The sequence below is a fragment of the Convolutriloba macropyga genome, chromosome 5, assembly GCF_964194025.1.
Source record: "Convolutriloba macropyga chromosome 5, txConMacr16.3, whole genome shotgun sequence".
Taxonomy (NCBI): domain Eukaryota; kingdom Metazoa; phylum Xenacoelomorpha; order Acoela; family Convolutidae; genus Convolutriloba; species Convolutriloba macropyga.
The window spans coordinates 30131840-30151741 of NC_134472.1; the positions used below are offsets into that span (position 1 = coordinate 30131840).

The 19902-nt window shown below is 36.0% G+C and overlaps 2 protein-coding genes across 2 annotated transcripts; both read left to right on the forward strand.

Annotated features, from left to right (window-relative positions):
* Positions 1 to 558: 558 nt before the first annotated feature.
* Positions 559 to 2408, forward strand: LOC142339938 (equilibrative nucleoside transporter 4-like). The gene has a single exon (XM_075390306.1). The coding sequence runs from the start codon at positions 634 to 636 to the stop codon at positions 2137 to 2139; it is 1506 nt and encodes a 501-aa protein (XP_075246421.1). The 5' UTR covers positions 559 to 633; the 3' UTR covers positions 2140 to 2408.
* Positions 2409 to 7349: 4941 nt separating this feature from the next.
* On the forward strand, positions 7350 to 19216 carry LOC142339310 (kinesin-like protein KIF23). The gene is made up of 4 exons (XM_075389252.1): positions 7350 to 9631; positions 11005 to 11139; positions 11733 to 11858; positions 18590 to 19216. The coding sequence occupies exons 1-4, from the start codon at positions 7385 to 7387 to the stop codon at positions 18884 to 18886; spliced, it is 2805 nt and encodes a 934-aa protein (XP_075245367.1). The 5' UTR covers positions 7350 to 7384; the 3' UTR covers positions 18887 to 19216.
* The last annotated feature ends 686 nt before the right edge of the window (positions 19217 to 19902 follow it).

A 19902-nucleotide genomic window follows, 5' to 3' on the forward strand; every position in this document is an offset into this window, starting at 1 on the left:
CTAAAGTGGTTTTTTAAATGGATGAGTCTATTATCTTCGAACAAAAATTGATTTTTTGAATGTTTTCTTCCTCTTTCTGATTTGGTTGACAATGAAATCAAAAACGTGGTCGAGCAGGGTCTGAACATTGTGCAACGCACATTACCCAGCTTCCTTGTTTAATCTTCATTTAATGGAAAAAACTGGAAAATACAAAATGCTTTAAGTGAATTTGGAAGGATTCTGGATCAGCCAATATTCACCCAGTTATCGGGAGTTAGAAGGAATTTAGTTTTTTAATTTTTTTTTCTGTGAGTTACATTTGACTTAACTGATTAATCATTCTGATGAATCAATCTCTTAATCTATTAATTCTTTTAACTAATAATTTTTATTGTTTTAATAATGCAATCCTGAGAATAGTTTCATCGACTTTATACTACATTTTAACGAAATATTTAAGGCTTGGCAATTATCAAAATAGTTCTTTCTAATTCGTAAATATTGCCGAAAAGGAATATTGGACCAAAAATAATGTGAACAAACATTGGTAAGTTGCTTCATTTTTGGTTATTTCAGGTTTATCAATGGAGCCTGTAAAAGCTGTGGTTCTGCTTATCTCTTGAAGCATTCTTCCAAACTAATTGTCTTGAAATGACGGAAGAGGAGCACAAGCGTTCTAGTGGTGACATCAACCATGATGCTCACGGAAGCAGTACCGTTAGTTTGGAGCTACGAGAACCCAAAGATCGATTTAACGTGGTATATATTTGTCTCCTAATAGCTGGATCCGGTTATTTGATGCCGTATAACAGTTTCGTGACATGCGTGGATTATTGGCACGACGAATACCCAGAATATCCGATTGAATTCTTGCTGTCGTTCGTGTACATAATTGTGTCGTTTTTCTCTGTTTTTCTAACCAATTTGGTTGTGAAATTGGTGTCAACGCATACACGAATTCTTATTGGATATGGTCTTTCTTTGGGACCGTTAATATACGTCTCGATATTTCACCTGTGGTGGAATATGTTTGCGAGTAAGTCGATATCGTTGGTTAGTATAGTTACTGCATGTGGAATTTCGGGTATTGGATGCTCTGTCCAACAAAGCAGCTTTTATGGTTACAGCGGTATGCTGCCGCCTCGTTATGTTCAAGCAGTAATGGTAGGAGAAAGCTTGTCTGGAGTTCTTGTGAGCATAAACAGGATTGTGACTAAGTTTAACAGTCCTAATTTGCAACTCAATACACTCTTCTTTTTCCTGACATCTTGCATCCTCTTATTATTTTGTTCTTTCCTTCACCAGTACGTCAAGCGCACAAGTTTCAGTCTGTTCTACACCGGTAGTGTTACCTGTCGGTATCATTCATCGACAACAGGAAACGGCGTATCTGGTAATGTTGATGAAAATGTACCGGATTCTGCTTCTGAGCTCAGCTCTGAGTCTAAAACAGAATCACAAGTTGTTCAACACGTAATAACTGGAACGGTTCCAGAAGGATCTTTAGGTTTCGGAGCCCTTTCCAATGATCTTGATCAACTCTTGGAGCCAGAGGCACGGAGAAGATTCTTCCCGAATTTCGCAAAAGGTTTCCGACAACGAATGGACATAATCCGGTACAAGGAGCTTTGGGTACACATGTGTGCTATCATGTGTGCATATTTGTGTACTTTGATTCTGTTTCCCGGCTTCGAAACTGAAGTGAAAGCAACTGGAGATAACCTGGAGTACTTACAGCACAAAGAAATCGATGTCTCTTGGGTCCCAATAGTAATGGTGACTACGTTTAATGTGTGCGACTTGGGTGGTAAAATAATGTCCGGATTTATTGACGCTAAACGGGCGAACCCAAAACTACTTTTACATGGCAGCCTTTTGCGCTTCCTAATTGTGCCAATATTTCTTTTGTGTGTTTATCCTCAAGAAGAGCCCTATTTTAACGACGTTCGCCTTCCATTTGCATTGACAGTAATGCTGGGATTTTCTAACGGATACTATGGTTCTGCCCCAATGATTATGGCACCACAAACTGTTTCAACTGCCACGGACAGAGAAGTAGTCGGAAATATAATGACCTTTTCCTATTTTGTAGGCCTTGTACTTGGAGCATCAGGTGCGTTTGCACTTAAATACTTCCTCGTAAGAATCTTCAGTTAGTAGCTCAGCGTCGATATCTATTGCATGATTGATTATTTAATAGCGTTGTTTTAGATCCTCTATTGTTAATAGAATGCATTACAATTGAATCGAGCCTAGATTTGTTTTAATTTGGTGCTCAAAATAACCATTATTGTGCAATATTCTGCATCTTGATGCTTTGAATTCTATCCGAAATTGTACATAGCTGATTCGCATCCTGTAGATGTATCTTAGAGATATATTTATGCAATCCATTGAAAATAATTTAGTTCTTTCTTGGATCAAAACTTTTCAAGATTCAGTTCTAAGAGCCCTGTTTGATACCCTATTTGTAGACTTCCATGAACACACTGTTTTCTATTCGATTGATGAATACTGTTGTCAATACGTAGCATACTTTTCAGTTTTCCGTGGGCAATGATGTGTGGCATTGTTTAGGTCAATTTATTTTTGCCTATGTTTTACACCTGCGTTTTCCTTATTGCCCCCGAATTCTTAAGAGCTTTATGCTGGCCCAACTTTTTAAAGACAATTTTCTTAATTTAGAAAGTTTCTAAATTTAACTTTGTACGCACTTTCAAAGTTATTCTGGCATTTCAAATCGAGTTCGGATCTTTTCTCTTTTTTTTCGCCGAAATTTCTAGCATCGGTTTACTGCTCTCTTCATCTGAAGTTCATGAGAAATTAAAAGCTGTTTCCATGCTAAAATTAAAACAAACTTTTTCATTTTGGCTGACCTTTGTTTATTTTGCTCATTTTCAAAATTTTTTAAATTAGACAGCTCTTTTCGATTGTTTTTTGTACGAAGGCAAAGTTTTCCGATGAGCGAAAAGAGATCTCGATCGACGTTTGATGTCTTATCTTCTAAACTAAAATGTTCGTAAAACATTCAAAACCGATTTTTGTTAACTGTTGAAAAAAGTTCGGTAATACTTTGGTTTTGTTGATAAAATTTTCAGATAAATGTCACTTAAATTCAGGGCCTATGTATTAATGTTGCTGGACAGCATTTGTAATCTAAATTAATAATAATAATAAATTGTTTCCAGAGGTCAATAGAAAAAAATATCTTAATTATGTATATTTACATTGAGACAAAATCAATATTACCCTGGGAGATCACTATTAGGCCATGAAGGCCTGTTTTCAAGTGTCTCAAGTGAAATGTAAATGAGCTTGGTAGTTGCTGGCAAGAAAAACAGGAAATTACCGCTGTCAAGAAAAATACAGAATATTAGTTATTTTTATTTATACAGAAATTTTTAGCAGAAATCTTTAACTTAAGAGTTTGATTTCGTACCAGTGCTATTTACAAAGTTTGGAAAATATACTAGTAAGCAGTTTATCATCTGCCTGATTTTAGATCTTACAGAAAAGTTTTCATATTTGTTTTTGAGTAGACAAAGTTTCCGTGATCTCGTTCGACTGTTCGTGATTTTAAGAAACTCATATTCGGAAATTTGATTTTCTAGACATGAAACTAAGTTTTCCCTCCTGATTTCCTGATTATTTTTGCTGCTGTTTTCAAAAATTCATAGAGGTGTAGCTCTGATAAATTGTAAATGAGTAGTTTTCTCCTGGTTGTTATGGATTCATATTTCCGTTTGAAAGTCAAGATTCTAGCAATTTTGTTAATCATCATGTCCAGTGGTTTCAGAAATTTTTATTTTGCACATCCATAAATTGGAACTCCATACTGAGCAATTGGCTGCAGATAAAACTGTTACAAGCTGCCTTGTGCTTAAACATTTGCCAAGATACTTATTTGCTGCCAAGATACTTATTTGCTGCAACATTGTGTAATTATATCTCTCTTTGCCAAGATACTTATTTGCTGCAACATTGTGTAATTCCTTTTTGTCACTCTTTAGATTGTTTTGGTGATGGTTTTTTTTCTTTTTGTAAAACCTAACTTTCTGTTTTATCAGCATTCAATATGAGGCAATTCTTTTTGAGGCAAATTGCAGATCTTTCTGGAGCTTTTTGATGATCATCACTTTCGGTTTTCAGGTCCTTATTGGTGTAAATTACAGTATCGTCTGCATGCAAAATAGTGCCAGTTCGCGTTGTAGAAAAATCAATATCATTTATTTAGATAACAAATAACAAAGGTCCCAAAACCGAGCCCTGGGGTACGCCAAATCTGATAATCTGTGTTGTTGATTTTTCACCCCAATTTGTGTAAATTGCACTCTATTACTGCGATAGGATTTTAGTAAGTCTAGGACAGGCCCCCATTAATCTGCAATTTGAACTTTTTCAATAAAATTTGGTGGCAACAGTGCACTTAGTTCCCACTGTATTATTATTCCAGTTTGATCTCAGGTTCTCAACAAGTTTTACGAAGCTTCAATTGTACTTCTTTGGTCTCTGAAGCCGAACTGATTTTTGGTTTGGACATTTTCTTTGTTCACGAAAGAAACAATTCGGCTGTAAACTATTTTCTGGACTTTTGCAGATGCTTTTCCAAATTGATTATTCAGGCGTCAAATTGTGTCTTACTTTCTCATGATATCGAACTATGTATATTTTAACTGTTATTTTTGTGTTGCCTGGAGAGATATAATTGGTGATTAGATTTTCAAGACTGTGATTTCCGTTTGCTCTCCTTCAAACTTGCGTCCGCTTTTTCTCTCTTTTTTTAATGTTCGTTTTTTGCAATTGATGAACTAAAATTTCGTACTACAATTCAAAAACGTAAGAGTTCTCATTAGTGGTTTAACGAGGTTCATGTTCTTTATTTTGGAACAATGTTCTCAACTGTTTTTTTCATGTGTAGCGATCTTTTTGTAGGCTGCTCTCTTGTATATAACTCTCACCAGATACGTCCAGAAAATGAGTATACAGTTAAGAAATGATTTGTTCTGTTTGGTGTTTATGTAGTAATATGGTTGAAAATAAAAAAGAAAAAACGAATAGTAAGTATTAGAGCTCATTTTGTGGGCTTAGGAGGCTGTTAACCTAAAATTTCTTTTATCATGTGGTTTTTCACGGAGAAGTTGTTGGCATTTTGAAATCAATAAGATTGATAATAGCTGACATTTCCACGTCCTTTTTATCTAGGTAATCGAAATAACGATGTGTCATCAGCATGACAAGTTTCTCGAGGCACTCGACTATTATTTTTTCAATATGGGGGATATCTATTCGAGACCGGCCTTTTCTTTTTCAGCCATATTGTAACTATTATTTTACGCGATGTGGAGATAAATTAACACCATCAATATGCGGCTCTTAAGTTTGTTTTGTTGTTTATTTCATATAAGAATTAAGTTTCGAAGCAAACTAGAAAAGAGATTTAAAATATTTGAAAAAAGCGCAAAAAAATGAAGGAAGAGGAAAGTGAGCTCTGGTGATGGTTGGGTTTAAGTTTAATTAAGAATACAAATTGACAAACACAACTAATCACAACCCCTTTCTATGGAATCTGTATTTAGAATTTAATCTGCATTTAGAGTTCAAAGGAACATGGGATTCTCGAAATTTTATTTCTCAAATAAAAGAAATTTGTTAGACGTAGTCGTCAGCTTAATCTTAAAGTTTATGTCATATCGATTATTTCACAATATAATAGTTGAGATTAGTTTAAAAAATAGGAGAAAAGTCTAAATTTTTTTTCGGAATTTCAAAGCTAACAAACCAAATCGTGAGGGATAATTGTTTGAGACTTTGGTTTAAGAAGAGGCAATTGAGGGATTAGGGTATACATTAAATTAGAGCATTCATCAACTTTTCTGACGTAGATTTTGTGCTAAGATAGTGATCATTTGCTGTGCTCTCCAGGTTTTTTATGGACATTTTGAATCTTTCAAATCTGTACAAAGCTCCATTGCCCGGGTTGAAGTTTCTTTGATTTCATACAAGGATCATATATGATTTCATACTGTCCATACTTGATTTCTTAGTACGATCCTTGTATGAAACCAAAGAAATCATGTATGATCCTTGTATGATTACCAAGAAATCATATATGATCCTAGTACGAATACCAAGAATCATACATCTATTTTTCGAAAAACCATTTATGTTTTTTTGTTTTCATTCGGTAGGGCATCACCTATATGATACCCCGGCATCACATTGTGATCCGCCATTAGACCCTAACGCACAGTATCAGTTGTTATGTTGGGTAATAATTAAAAGAGTAAGTCCAAATAGATAACAAAATTTTAGACATACGCTGAAGCCTGTTTATACTTATAAATGCTCATTTATAAAAAATATTCAATAAAAAAATTTGCATATAACCTCAAATTCGTCTTCTGATTATGTATAAATCACAAAGTTATTCTTTTAGCGCACATAAAGAATCAAATGTTGATTTTAAATGCGATATAATAATTTTTTAAGTCTTCTGACTACATTATACGAGAAATTGTGGCCCCAGTTAGTGTTTTATATGTCATATATGACCTTGTATGATTTCCAAGAAATTTTTTCAACTTCAATAGAAAATCAAAATTATACAGTTTTTAGTCTTTGAAATTTTTTGTATGATCCCTGTATGATTTCTAGGAAACCATATATGTTCCTTGTATGACTACCAAGAATTCATACAAATCATATATGACCTAGTATGATTACTAAGAATCATATATGACCTAGTACGAAATCAAAGAAAGTTGTATGATCGTTGAACCGGGTGCATAGGATGTTTAAATAAATTAAGAAAGCGTATTTTTAAAAGAAAGGAATTAAAGGATTGTCTGTCGTCGTTTGTATTGTGAATTAGTTAGCCCACCAGAAAAACTGTGGCTTTTAGTTGAGATGACATCTCAGTACATCAAAGCGAACCTATTCGTCCGAGTATAAAGTGCTTGAGAAAAACTGATAAATCTCTCATAAAGCAAACACGTGCTCCTCAAGGTTATCTTTTTTTTTGCTAAAACCACGCTATTTTGTAGATCCACAGTTTGATTCGAGGATAGGCTTCATTATCACCAGAAAAGTGCTCTAAGAAAATAAGATTTTAAAAAATTTCTATGGACCTCTGAAAGTCTTCAACTTGACCTTAAAACTCTATCTTTCATCTAGATATGAGAGAAATGTTTGCTCGATTGTTCAAAGGCAAGGTTGACAAAGTGGAAGCTTTTTATATAGGGCCAAAACAACCAAGACAAAGCTAACAATTTCAATTCATCAAATTGAGCCTATACTTTATCCATAGTGATCATGGGTGTAATTATGGAATATATTCCAAAATTCATATTGCTGTTTCACCGGAACTAGAAACCTTATTATATTGTACTTTTTAGTTCGCAGCATGAAACACGCCAAACATGGGGCCACAGACGCCGTAGCGGTTTACTGTCGAGTGCGGCCGATAGAAGATGACGAAGATTGCTGCCTGAGTGTTAAGAACGAGCAGCAGGTTCTATTACGAGAACCGGAACAACATGCAGTAGCCAAGGGAAATTCAGCAGTTAAGGAATCCACATATAACTTCTCGTATGTGTTTGACCAAGACGTAACACAGCGAGAGATATTCGACGACATTGCATACAATCTGATCACGTCTTTGTTACGAGGTAAAAGTTCGATCCTGATGACATACGGAGTGACAAGTTCTGGCAAGACGTATACGATGAACGGGAAGCCCAGTGATATTGGAATCTTGCCTCGATCAATAGATGTCTTATTCAATAGTGTGGGGAACTATCTAGCTCATAAGTGTGTGTTCAAACCGGACAAACTGAATGGATTCGATGTCCAGAGCGAGGCAGATGCTATAATAGAACGGCATAGAAATATGGAAAAGGGATTGCGAGGCGACGGTGGAAGCAAGGTACCATCTGCTGTGCGATCGGGAAAGCAGGAGTACCGACATCGAGTGAGTGACGTCAGAAAGATTCCAGAAGTTGACGATGATAATGTTTACGCAATATTTGTAAGTTACATCGAGATTTATAACAACTATGTGTTCGACCTGCTTGATGATGGGTTTGAGAACAGCATAACAGGTGAAAGAAAGTCGAAGAACATTCGAGAAGACTTGAACCGTGTTATGTACGTACAAGGCGCAAATGAGGTCGAAGTCGATAGTGTGGATGAAGCGTTTTTCTGGCTCAACAAAGGTCAGCATCGACGCCGATTTGCTGACACGGCACTGAACCGTGAGTCTAGCAGAAGTCACTCTATCTTTAAAATTAGAGTTGTCCAAGCGCCTGTTGAGAAAGACAATGAACCAATAAATGATCGTAACTGTCTTCTGGTAAGCCAGCTATGCCTGGTTGATTTAGCCGGAAGTGAAAGACTTGTCAGAACAAAAGCTACAGGAAACAGGTTGGTTGAGGCCAAAAATATCAACTCAAGCTTGATGGTGTTGAAAAATTGCATTGATGCACTGCGAGAGAACCAGAAAGACAAAAACTGTACCAGAATTGTGCCTTACAGAGACAGTAAATTGACACACTTGTTCAGAAGTTACTTCGAAGGCAATGGTTTGGTGCGTATGATATGCTGTGTCAATCCTCACGCTAACGAGTACGACGAAAATCTACACGTGCTCAACTTTGCCGAATCCTGCAGGGAAGTCGAAATTCCCTGCATCGAAGATAACAAGCGGGAGAAATTGAAAAAGCGAGCTAATAAGATATTCGAGAGCTCAATGCACAAGTTGTCAGGAACTGGGGCTTCTGACGCTAAACGACGTTGCAACTGGTCCTTCCCAAATTTCCCCTTCGATGAGTTGCCAGATCCAAAAGACGACAGATTTTTCTCTGTACTCACTGAACATCTTAGTGAAGTGGAAGCCTTGCGAACACAATACTGGAGTTACTATGAGTCTGGATACAGTGAATGTATTGATCTTCTGAATCAAGGAATTGTTGAAAACGCAGCCACCTCTAGTTCGATTAAAGAATACGAAGAAAAGTTAGCAGCCAAATCTAAGCAAGTGGCAAATTTAGAAAATAGAATCCGCTCTCTGGAAAAGAAATTACAGCGCTCCGAAGCTGAGGTTCGAGATATGAAGATAGAATTATCCGAGAAGGAATCAGCATTCGATAAAGAGATCAGCAATAGTTCCCGAGCAGTTCGCGAGATGAGGAACAAACTGAAATTTGAACGAGAGATGTATCAAAAAGACCTCTCGAAACAACTGAATGAGTGCAATGCATCTTGGCAGATAAAGTGGGAAATGCAGAACGCCAAATGGAAGAATATTCAAGAAATGATCAACAAAAATGGAGAAATGTTCAGTTGTGAACAAATGAATGATTTATTTACAGTCCCAGAACCTATTGTATTAGATCCCAAAACACCGGTGCCCTCTGCAAGTGGTTCTGGAAGTGCACCCATGAGTGCCAGAACGAGGAGACCGACCTCTGTTTGCGAAGCTGATGTTAATAATATTGCCAGTGACAATATCCAGACTGAAGAGTTGGTTATCGCCAGTAAAACTCCTGCCGCATCCTCGAAAGCTGCCGGGTCTACTGGAACTAGTGCTGCCACATCTTCGTCCAAGCCATTCAGAGTTAAACAGAGGCGGTCTAGGTCCGCTCAAAGATGGGTGAGCTTTTTGAAAGTTAATCTTTCAAATTAAAGTACCGTCTAAATATCTTTCGATTAATTTTTTTGAAACTGATAATTGGTCCGAACAAACTGTGCAGTCATTATACAGCGGGAATTTTATTCTTCTCCCAACCCTCCAATTTTTTGGGAGAATAAAAATTAATCCAATCCGACTTTTTTGTTGAGTCCACCTATTGTCAACCATTATCAGCTGGAAAAAATTCAAAAATTCAGCTGGAAATGTGCAAAAATTTTGACTAAATTATTCACTCGAATTTTGCAAGGTGCACAATTAAGTTTCTCGTCGGTTTAATCATTTAGCAGTCTAGTTATTCAAATAATAGAAAAAAATAAATCAAGTGTTTGAGAAGTCTTAGAATGTATGTGAGCGGAGAAAACCAGTGAAACTGATGTATATAAAAATCTAAAAAATTAATCGGAAAAAATGAAGAAAGAAACTTGAAATCTTTCAATACGAACTTCGTGTTCTTTCTCACTGTATATTGCTTTTTTATTTCTTTTTGCATATTTCTGAAAAAGGTAGGGTTAAATAATAGTTTTTATTGCTCCTCTTCGAGTCGTTTCTGGTGTTCTACCGGCTGTTTTTATGCGATTCTTTGCTGGGCCGATTTTTTGTTTGACCCCTTTGACTTTCCATCCTCAAAAACGGTATAAACAAGTAGCGCCCAGAGGGCATCATGTTCATTTAGGGCCTTTAGTCTCCAAGTGTGAGATTCACAGAAACTGTTTTGGAGACTTATGGAGGGCGAGGGCGGTTCTCAAAGGTTGGCCCCACTCCCTCCGCTCCCCAACCCCCCCCCCCCCATATCAGCCCCCTCACTTAACCCCCAATCCCCACCCTGCACATAATTCAGGCCATAAGGGCCCCCGTAAGCCTCTCCCCCCCCCCCCCCCCCCACTGTTGCCCCCCAACGTTAGTTGGTTATGTTATACTTCATGGAGAAGAGCACTCTGATTATTATTGTGTAGATAATCAATTGTAAAGGATTATTGATAGCTTGAGAACGATTGAGAAATTGAGCAAATCTTGTCTTTCCAAGTTTTGCTGTGGCATTTTGGTTCGGAGGTGTTAGAAATCATGTGCAAAAGTACATTGCCGCGATCCTCGTTTTTTTTCAATCCTCCAACAAAAAGAGGACTTAATGTTTTCTTTGAATTAGGTCTACCTTGATTTGAAAGTCTACCTCAGTACATCCGCCAAGAGTCAAATTTAAGTTTTTTCGAAGACCCAATTTACTCTAGTTCTTTCAGAATTATACCTGCCCCTTTATTATCGTCATTAAATACAAAGTTCCGGCGAGCTCTAAAAGACTGTAGAATTGAACTGAAGTGAAACGTGTTTTTTCTTAGGTGGAGCACAAAGATGCAGACATAATAAAGACAGGAACTGTGTTCAAGGCCAGTTTAAAGCACAAGAAGACAGTGACAGCTGCTCCTACTCTTAAGGACATGCGTAATCAGAGCAACTATGTCCTCCAGCACCAGGTAGCCCGCGAAAAATCACACCCGTTTCCTCTTTTCATAAATATCTAACATCTGATTTTGTTAGCTTCTTGACGGTTACTTCTGTGGTTCTCCTGATACCCGATTTTAATTTCAATCTTTTCAAAATAATTTTTAATTGCTTTCGAACGATGTATGAAGCCATTAATGCAGTCGTGTTTGTTTTTATGCAAAAATGTTGCTCGACTGTTTTTGTCTTTTCAATCTACTTTGTCCCATCTATGTTTAGGTCTTTCCCATCATAGCCCCCCCCCCCCCCAGCTTAGTGGTCAGATATTCTATACCCCCCCCCCCCCCTAATCATGTCAAACATACCGTAATGCGGGTCTATAATGGGAAAGATCCCTATATTGATCTCTCATTTTCAAGCTTCTGAATTTGGCGACTATAAAATCAGATAACGACCCCCTTCCCCACCAGTCGTTCGCAACGCGAGAGGGACGCAAGTTGAGTATTTGAAATTAATACACAAGATTTATTTAGTAACTGTCAATCTTTATAAGAACCAAGTGTGCTGGTGAATGAGGCTTAAAAGCGTTTTGACACCATAATTGTATCATTTTGCGTGTTCGTAGGAAATCGATACGGAAGGTGAAGTTGAGACCCGACTGTATAAAGCGGACATTATCCCAACCAGGAGTGGAGGTTCACAAGTCGAGTTCAATGACGTCGAAACTCTCGTCTGTCGATCACCTAATAAGGTTAGTTGTTCCCACACCTGTTTTTTTTGTTGACACATCTTTGAAATAACATTGCTTGAATTATATTGCGAACATTCTAAGTCAAGTTTTGGAATAAATCTGTTACGTATCTACTGACTGACTTTTTAACCATGACTTTGTCTGTGTGCCAAATATTTTGAACCAAATATTTATACTTTGAGCCGTTATTGTTCTGTACCAAAATTTTATATTTTTTGCTTCAGTGACTTTGATTGAAGTTATAATTCGACATTATGGCGCGCCTTGATGTCATTACGCATGACTGGCGTTAGTTCCTTAGTTCACATCAAAAACGAGAAATTTCTTTTAGCTGAACGTGTGCTTGACAATAGAGAGTTACAAGCTCGATGTGGCTTTTTGAGCCATGCGGCTTGACTCAAATGACACATCCATATCAATTGATTAATTTAGACATCTTTAAAATGAAGATTGAGCATACATAGACTCAACATCTCTAAATTGGCGTTTTAGTTGCGGTACGTGCAGCACTCTAGACGACGTTCACGTGGAATGTTGCGCAGTAAGACCGATTAGGCAGATGAAAGTGTTAATCGGTTGAGCTCTTTGATTCAGCATCTAAGACATTTTGCATTAAAACTACTAGTCCGATTTAGAATTTTTATATTCCGGGATCAGGGAAATTTTTATATTCCGGGTAATTAGAAATGTAGGTGTGGAACAATTTCTGCTAAGCGAGCAAATGTTTTTTTTTCACGTGTGGCTTTTTCAAGCTGCTTCTTTTTTGTTTTCTGCATTTTCTTTGTTGTCTAAAAGGTTTTCTTTGACTAAAGTTATAATTTTTAGGTTGTTCTGATAGCGTTTCGATGGTTTTTGGTAATTAAAGGGAGTTTTACGTTAATTTGAAGGTTTTTCGACGAATTCTCCGGTTTTCAGGCTTTTTGGTAATTTTTGGCCCATAATTGCTGCATTTATGCTTAATGCTCATGGGCAGTTTCTATAACAATTTAAATACAGGTTCCTTGGTACCAAGCATTTTTTTTTGAAATTTGACTACTTTCGAAAATTTGCTAAAATTTTTCTTTATTTAGTTTTTCGCTTTATTTCTGAATCAGAGGCGTTTTGTGCTTATTTTGGCTTGTGCAAATTTTTTGAGCAATAGACATGTCTGGATTGCTTGAAATATTGTGTTCCATTTGTATTTATGCTTGTACAAACTATAAACCTAATTGAATTTTCGTATTTTTTTGAATTACTTCTTAGTTAAATTTTTGTTTATTTCAATTGAGTTAGTATTTTCGCTTCTTCGATATTCACTGCCAGCATAAAATAGGTATTAAATACAGGTTCCTTGGTACCGAGCATTTTCTTTGAATTTTGACAAAAAATTCCAAAAAATTTTTAATTCTCTTAATTTCCTAGTTTTTTTGCTTTATTTCAATATTAGAGATGTTTGCATATTTTGTCTTGTTCAAGTTTGTGCGAACAATTAATTTGTTTCGAGTACTTGAAATTTTGTTTTCGTTTTGTATTTACTTGTACAAATTGAAAAATTAATTGGATTTTTGTTGTTTTTTGTTTAATGCTTTTAAATTTTCTGAGTTCAATTAAGGCAGTCTTTTCTCTTGCTCACTGCAATCAGAAGCCAGATATTCGACAGGCTGCTTTTTGGCTAAGACATATCCGAGGAATTCTTATTTCTTCGTTAAGATTCTTGTTACGACCATATAACGTCACAATCACTTCAAATCTAATTTTTGTTCATTCATTCATGCAATTTCAACTGAATTGCGTCCGTGACGTCATTTTTCACTCCTATTGGAGCGAGTTTTTTTTCCATCGCGTGATTAAGTTTTTGGTCACGCGTGACTTAACTCACTCTCAAAAATGACTTACTCTCTGAAATTGGCTTTTCTTTACTTTAATACAAATAGATAAGGTCAATTGATTGTGTGTCACTCTAATTGAAGGTTTTTTGAGAGCAGCTAATAGAAGCAGCAATAACTTAAGCAATAACTTAATCAAATGATAACATATCAGGATTTAATATAAAGAAATTTATTTTGCTCTTTCTTTTTACTTTCTTTTTGCGACTGCATGCATATTTTCTGCAATCTGACAGCTGTGTTCTTGATTATGGCCTTGAGTATTGAGTCGGATTATCAGGCATTTGATTAAGCATTTCCATAGCAAGTATATGCCACTTTTCTTTTGCACCGCGCTAATTATCCATTGAGATTTGATCCCCTTGAATGGCCACGAAAATCAGTTTAATTTTAGGTCACCAGACAATATTCGAATGAATGAGAACAAATATCGTTTTTTAAGAAGCATGAAACTTGTTTCCGCGCATACTGAACTCTGACAACACGTAAGTTTATTTAAGATGGAAAGACCGGCCGATGAAGTTGTCGCCAGTCCGATTTTGAAAATTATTTTGTGAGAACGGTTTTTGGTATTAGTAGATAAACGTTATGAGGCTGATCTGAGAAAATTCAGAACAGACTCATAACTATAAGTACCGTTGTGCTATAATACTGTTGACAAGAGTGTTTTTATTTAGCCCTGATGTTGAAAATAATATTGTGCTTTTATCATTAAGTAACGCATCAACTATAAGTAATGGTTAAGTGACTCTGCTTGAAGTCACTGAGAACTTCTGGCGTTTATCGAGAACTGCGAAGCGGTTCAAGATATTAAGTCAGAGTTTCGAAGTGACTTCTGCAGATTCACTTAACCATGCTTAAAACACGAAACGCGCACGTTTTAAAAAGACGAAAGTCAACTTCTGGCTAAGTAGTAACTTCAGGCATTTTAACTTCTGGCACTGCAGACTTTCGTCATTTTAAAATGTGCACGTGAGTAATACCAATTAATACCGATTTGTGATGTTTTAATTTTTTGCAACAGAGTTTTTAATTTGAACTCAATATTAAGTTCTTAAGAGCCGATTTTTTGCCGTCTTTATTTACCGTAAATAATTTTGTCGGGATGTCTGTTTAGCTTTCTTATAAATGTCTACCAAAGTTTTAACATTTTTCTGTTGTTGTTAGTGATAGACAACAATAGGCTTCGAAGTGAATTCAACAAGTTGGCATTAAATTTTGAGACAGTTATCTTTTTCTGATTTTTGTTTTTATCAGATTCTCATTTCATAATTTTGATAGGTAATTTGAAATTTGAGTAGGGTTATCTGGCCTCTATTTTTTTGCTTTGAATTCAAATATTGTCCTTCTTCTTATTTCCTTTACGCCATTCTTAATTTTAATGTCAATTTTTTGCTTTGAAATGGCCTCAATAATGAATTGAGAAATGCCTTTATTTGTGACATTAGTCCTTGTTTTTTGTTTGTTCATGACCATTTTCTCAATCGATATATAGCGAGTCAAGTTCTTTCCGCCAGGGGTGCATTGAGTTTATTTTTGACTAATTTAGAAACCCATATATGAGCGAGACGGTTTTTTTCAAGCAAGGAAACATGAAAACTATCTTCAGTTAGTATTTGAAAACATTGTATCGAGAAAAGCTATCGCAGTTGACGAGAAAATTGTACTCTTTAATTGAAACGCTCAGTTTTACAATTTTTCTATATTTAACTTAAAAGGAAGGAAGCACCTAAGCGGATTGACTTAAAACCTAGAGAATCTGAAAGTAATTCAAATGTCGAGAAGGTCTTCAGTTTTTCGAAGTTTTTCTGCATTTATGACAATAACGCATCAAAAATTGTCTTTGTTTATATTAGAACTAATGAATTAATCAAAAATAGCATTTTGCAGCTCTGATCGGCGAAAACTGGTATTTCAGTTTAAAAAAGAATTACTAATTGTTCCATTGTTTTCTCAAAATGGCGAATACACATGCGAGGCTGACTTTTTTTCTTCAGTCAAATTTTTACTTTGTCCACGGATTTTAGGTAAAAGAAGAAAGAAGTCAATTAGTAGCCCTCGGAAAATAGTTTTGAAAAAATTCGAAAATTATCAAATTTTTAAAAAGGTGGAACACATTAAATCCGAAAATTATCAAATTTTAAAAAAAAAATCCGAAAATTATCAAATTTTTTTAAAAAATGGTACACATTAAATTTCAAAAGAAAGATGGAAAAGGTAAAAAATGGGGGAGGGGGGTCACAGATAGCGCTGAAAACAGACGGAGAAGTTTGTACTAAAATAAGTAAGGTTAAAGGGAGTTTTGATTGCCACGAGAACGATTTCGACTAATTGACCACCAAAAATTTCGCTCTCAAAATAGCAAAAATCTCAAAATTGCTCTCAAAATAGCAAAAATCAACTTTAAAATTGTGAAACTAAATGTAGAAAAATTGATTTTTTTTCTTAATTCTAGAGTTGTTTTTGTCTTTTTATTTAATCAAAGCTAACTATTTTAGTATTTCAAAACTGCGGAGACGTAAAAAACTGGTTTCATGAAATGAAAATCAAATCAACCAAATTCATTGTCAGAGCTGATCATTCGAACTAATCTCCTTTAGTATACTGCTATATAGAAAGATTTCGATTTGGATAGTTTATTGCTCGGAAGGTTGAGAAATGAGAGTTAAAAGAAAATTATTTTTCATTGTGTGTTTTGAAATTGCTGTTCGAATTGATAGTTTCCAAAATATGAGCGTTTCTTTAAATTGAAAAACTATTTAGATCATTGCTTGTGAAAGTCTTCTTTTAGTTAACGAGTAGCCTTTTTGAAAGTTGAAAGTGAAAATTATTAAAGTTTCCATTTCTTGAAATTGGCGAAAGGAAAATTTTACTAATAACCAATTTTCTTTAATATTATTAAATAAGAACTCTTAAGGATATCCTTTATCGTTCCCTCTGATGGTCCAATTTTAGACACACGGACACTCAGATTGTAAAACCTTTCAGAAAGTATAATTAGAAAAATTACTATTTGCTACAAATTGCGGTTTTAAATATGTCGAAACCAAAATTTTTTGAATGACAAATTTTTCAAAAATCAAAAAAATTAATTTCGTTCTAGCAATTACGAATACAGATGCCTCAAGAAGTCCACAACTAATTTCCAGTTTAAGAAGACCAATTAAGGCATAATTGAACGATGTGATCCATGGGTAAAGATCAGTTACAAATAAGAAAATTGAAAAAAGTTTGTCGGGATTTTGCGTTTATGTGCGTGGGTGCGTGCGTTTTTGTGGGTGTATGTATATGAGTGCGTGTGTGTAAGGTTCGTGTTTTTTTTATTTCTTACTAATTCCTGCTCTAATTTTCTGCAAAACAAAAATTCAGTTTTTAAATTCTCGTTGGTAACAAATTGCGAGATTTTTTTTAAAAAGAAAGATTTCATTATGCTCCTGAGACATCAAAAATGACACTTTGTCAAAAAAAACTTCAAAATGCTCCAATTCAAAGATCCCAAAATATCAATTACCGTTACCATTACCTCAAATCGTCCACACCTATTTATTGAAAAACGAAAAAAAACCTTATCGAACATAACGCACCTTGAGTCAAGATAAAAATAAATTTTATTTTTTTTGTCTTGGAATGATTGTTTGTTTATAGTGCATATGTTGTGTGCGTTTGTAAGGTGGCATTAAATATTGTTTATATTACCTCGAGAGTTGTACTGGAACATACTGTGCTGCGCACAGACCTGCACGAGCCATCTTTTTAACGCTAAAGAGTTGAACAATTCATGCCCTAAAATTTTATGAGTTTCTGTCATTTTTTGTGAGGCTTGCGCAGTGACTGGGCTTAGATCTCTGCGGCTCTGTTTTTTAACTTCTCTTATATCAGTTTGACAAAATTATTTTGAACGTATGTCTCTTAAGAGCGATATTTTTTCTCGACGGCTTTGTTCTCGAACATCTTTCGATTTTACTTCTCGATTGACTTATGATGCTTAACATCTTGATTTTTGCGTGACCTAAATTGCTCCTTATTCATTATTTTTGTCTATTGCTAAAACAAAAGCAATTTTAATAAATGGGCGGAATCGGTGGTTTTCTTGATCTTTTCGTCCTCAAAAGCGGGATAAACAGGTAGCGCCCAGCGAGCATTAAGTTCGCTTAGAGCCTTTCGGCGCGTTAGTCTCCAAGTATGCGGTTCACAGAAACTGTTTTGAAGACTTACTTACACTTATGGTGTGAAGAGTGGTTCTTAGAGGTTGAACCCCCCATCAGCCCCCTTATTTCACCCCCCCCCCCCCCCCCCCATCCTCACCCCCGCAAATTGTTCAGGCCGTAAGGGCCCCGTGCAGCTAAATACCCCTCCCACTGTTGCCCCCCATCAGTCCCCGGTGCACCCCCGCCGCGCTCAACTCACGCCTCTTCAATTAAGTTAAAGCTAGCTTCACTAAACCGTGGCTACCTATTGACAAAGCCAACCGCTCGCCGGTTGGTTGAGAGCAATTCGCCCGACGTTGGTCGGTTGATTGTTTTTCAAATTTTAAATTGCTAACTCAATGTTCTCCGAAAATTTTCCCTGTTCCATGTTCTCTCTCAATCGGCTAGCTGTTTTTATTTGGCGTTGAACTGAGTGACTTGATGGATGTCTCAAGTGCGTTTGATACCCGGTGCAAAAAATCTTATCCATGTTTGAATTGTAATGATGTGGATTAGTAGAAAATGCCACAACAGAGTTATAGATGTAGTGAAAACTTTTGCTTCAGTCAGACGAAGAGTGGGTAAAATATGCTTATTCTCACTGAAGTTCTCGTGCAGTTCTGTTCACTTAAAAACTTACCTACTCACTTTGTTTAAGAATACGTGAAAATCGTTTCAGGGACCAGCTACTCAACAGGTGGTCGTAACAGAGATGGATACTGAAGATGTAGAAAATAACATCCCACAGCAACATCATAATCTAATCCAGTGTTCAAGTAAATTGAATTCGAGTTATGTACGCGACAGTCCAACAATAGAACAGCGAAAGGCGGAATTGAAGTCAAACGGACTTTTTGGCGGCTTCAACACAGCTATCTCTGGTCATCCTACGGGAGTAACCTCTATTCAGTCAAGTTTGGCTGACCCAATTGCAGTCAAGAAGAGCAAATTAGATAACAAGAAATCAGTACTTTGAAGCCATTTATACTATTTGGAATCCATTCATAGCGTCAACTGACGCAAAGCTAGATAGATACTCTCCAGTGAATGTGAAGTTTGTTTAATGTGTTCTGTTTATCTGTACAGTCGATTTTACTATATAAAAGAGTGTGCAATTTGTACGAAACTTAAACAGCCTAGGTTTTTTTCAAGTATGGCTTTAATAGCCTACATTATCATCGATGCGAGACTTGTGAAAAGCCTTTAATTAAATATCAATTTTTCTGTGTTTTGTGATTGTGTAAATTGGGAGTTTTGTTTTAAATTTGTGTTTTGATCTGTTAGTTTAAAAAAATGTTCTTTTAAACTGTTTTCGAAATGTTTGCTTGAAATCGCCTTGTTTGCTGAACAAAATATTCAGCATTGCAAATTGGAATATTTCAGCTCCGAAGCGATTGCTAGCGTTCTCTAGAGTTTTTATCAGACCGAGGGTCTTTTTGATTATAAAAGATTCTTCACGGCCCGATAATTCGTTTTGTCCGGACTTCGATCGGGCTGAGGATTATTCTTTTCCTAATCTGTTTCGAAGTAAGCTTGGGCAGGGGGTTTGAGTGAGGTGAGCAAAATTATTGTGTGGTTTGGATGTCGGAAATGTCATCATACATACTACTTTTAAGTCAAGTAGATAATACAATTTTGCTTTCTATAGAAATTTTTCTGGTACTTTGGGTTTTCCTTAGTCCTCAGGGTGTAATACTACTCATAAGCATGCATTGTTGTGTTTCAGTTGACGAGGATAATTTTGTACTGGTTTTTACCAAAAATATTAAGAAAATTGTCACGAAATTGGCTTGACAGTCTCAATTTAAATGATTTTAGTGGTCTGGCTCTATTAACATCCTTTGATGCTCCTTTATCAAGTTATTATCGCCTCTATAAAACAAGCTTCATAAGACACGCTACAATTGCATGTCCTTCGGGAGCAATTCGTCCCTCGAGAGCAATTCGTCCGTTATGTACTGGAATTATTGTAATTTTTTCCTTGCATCTGTA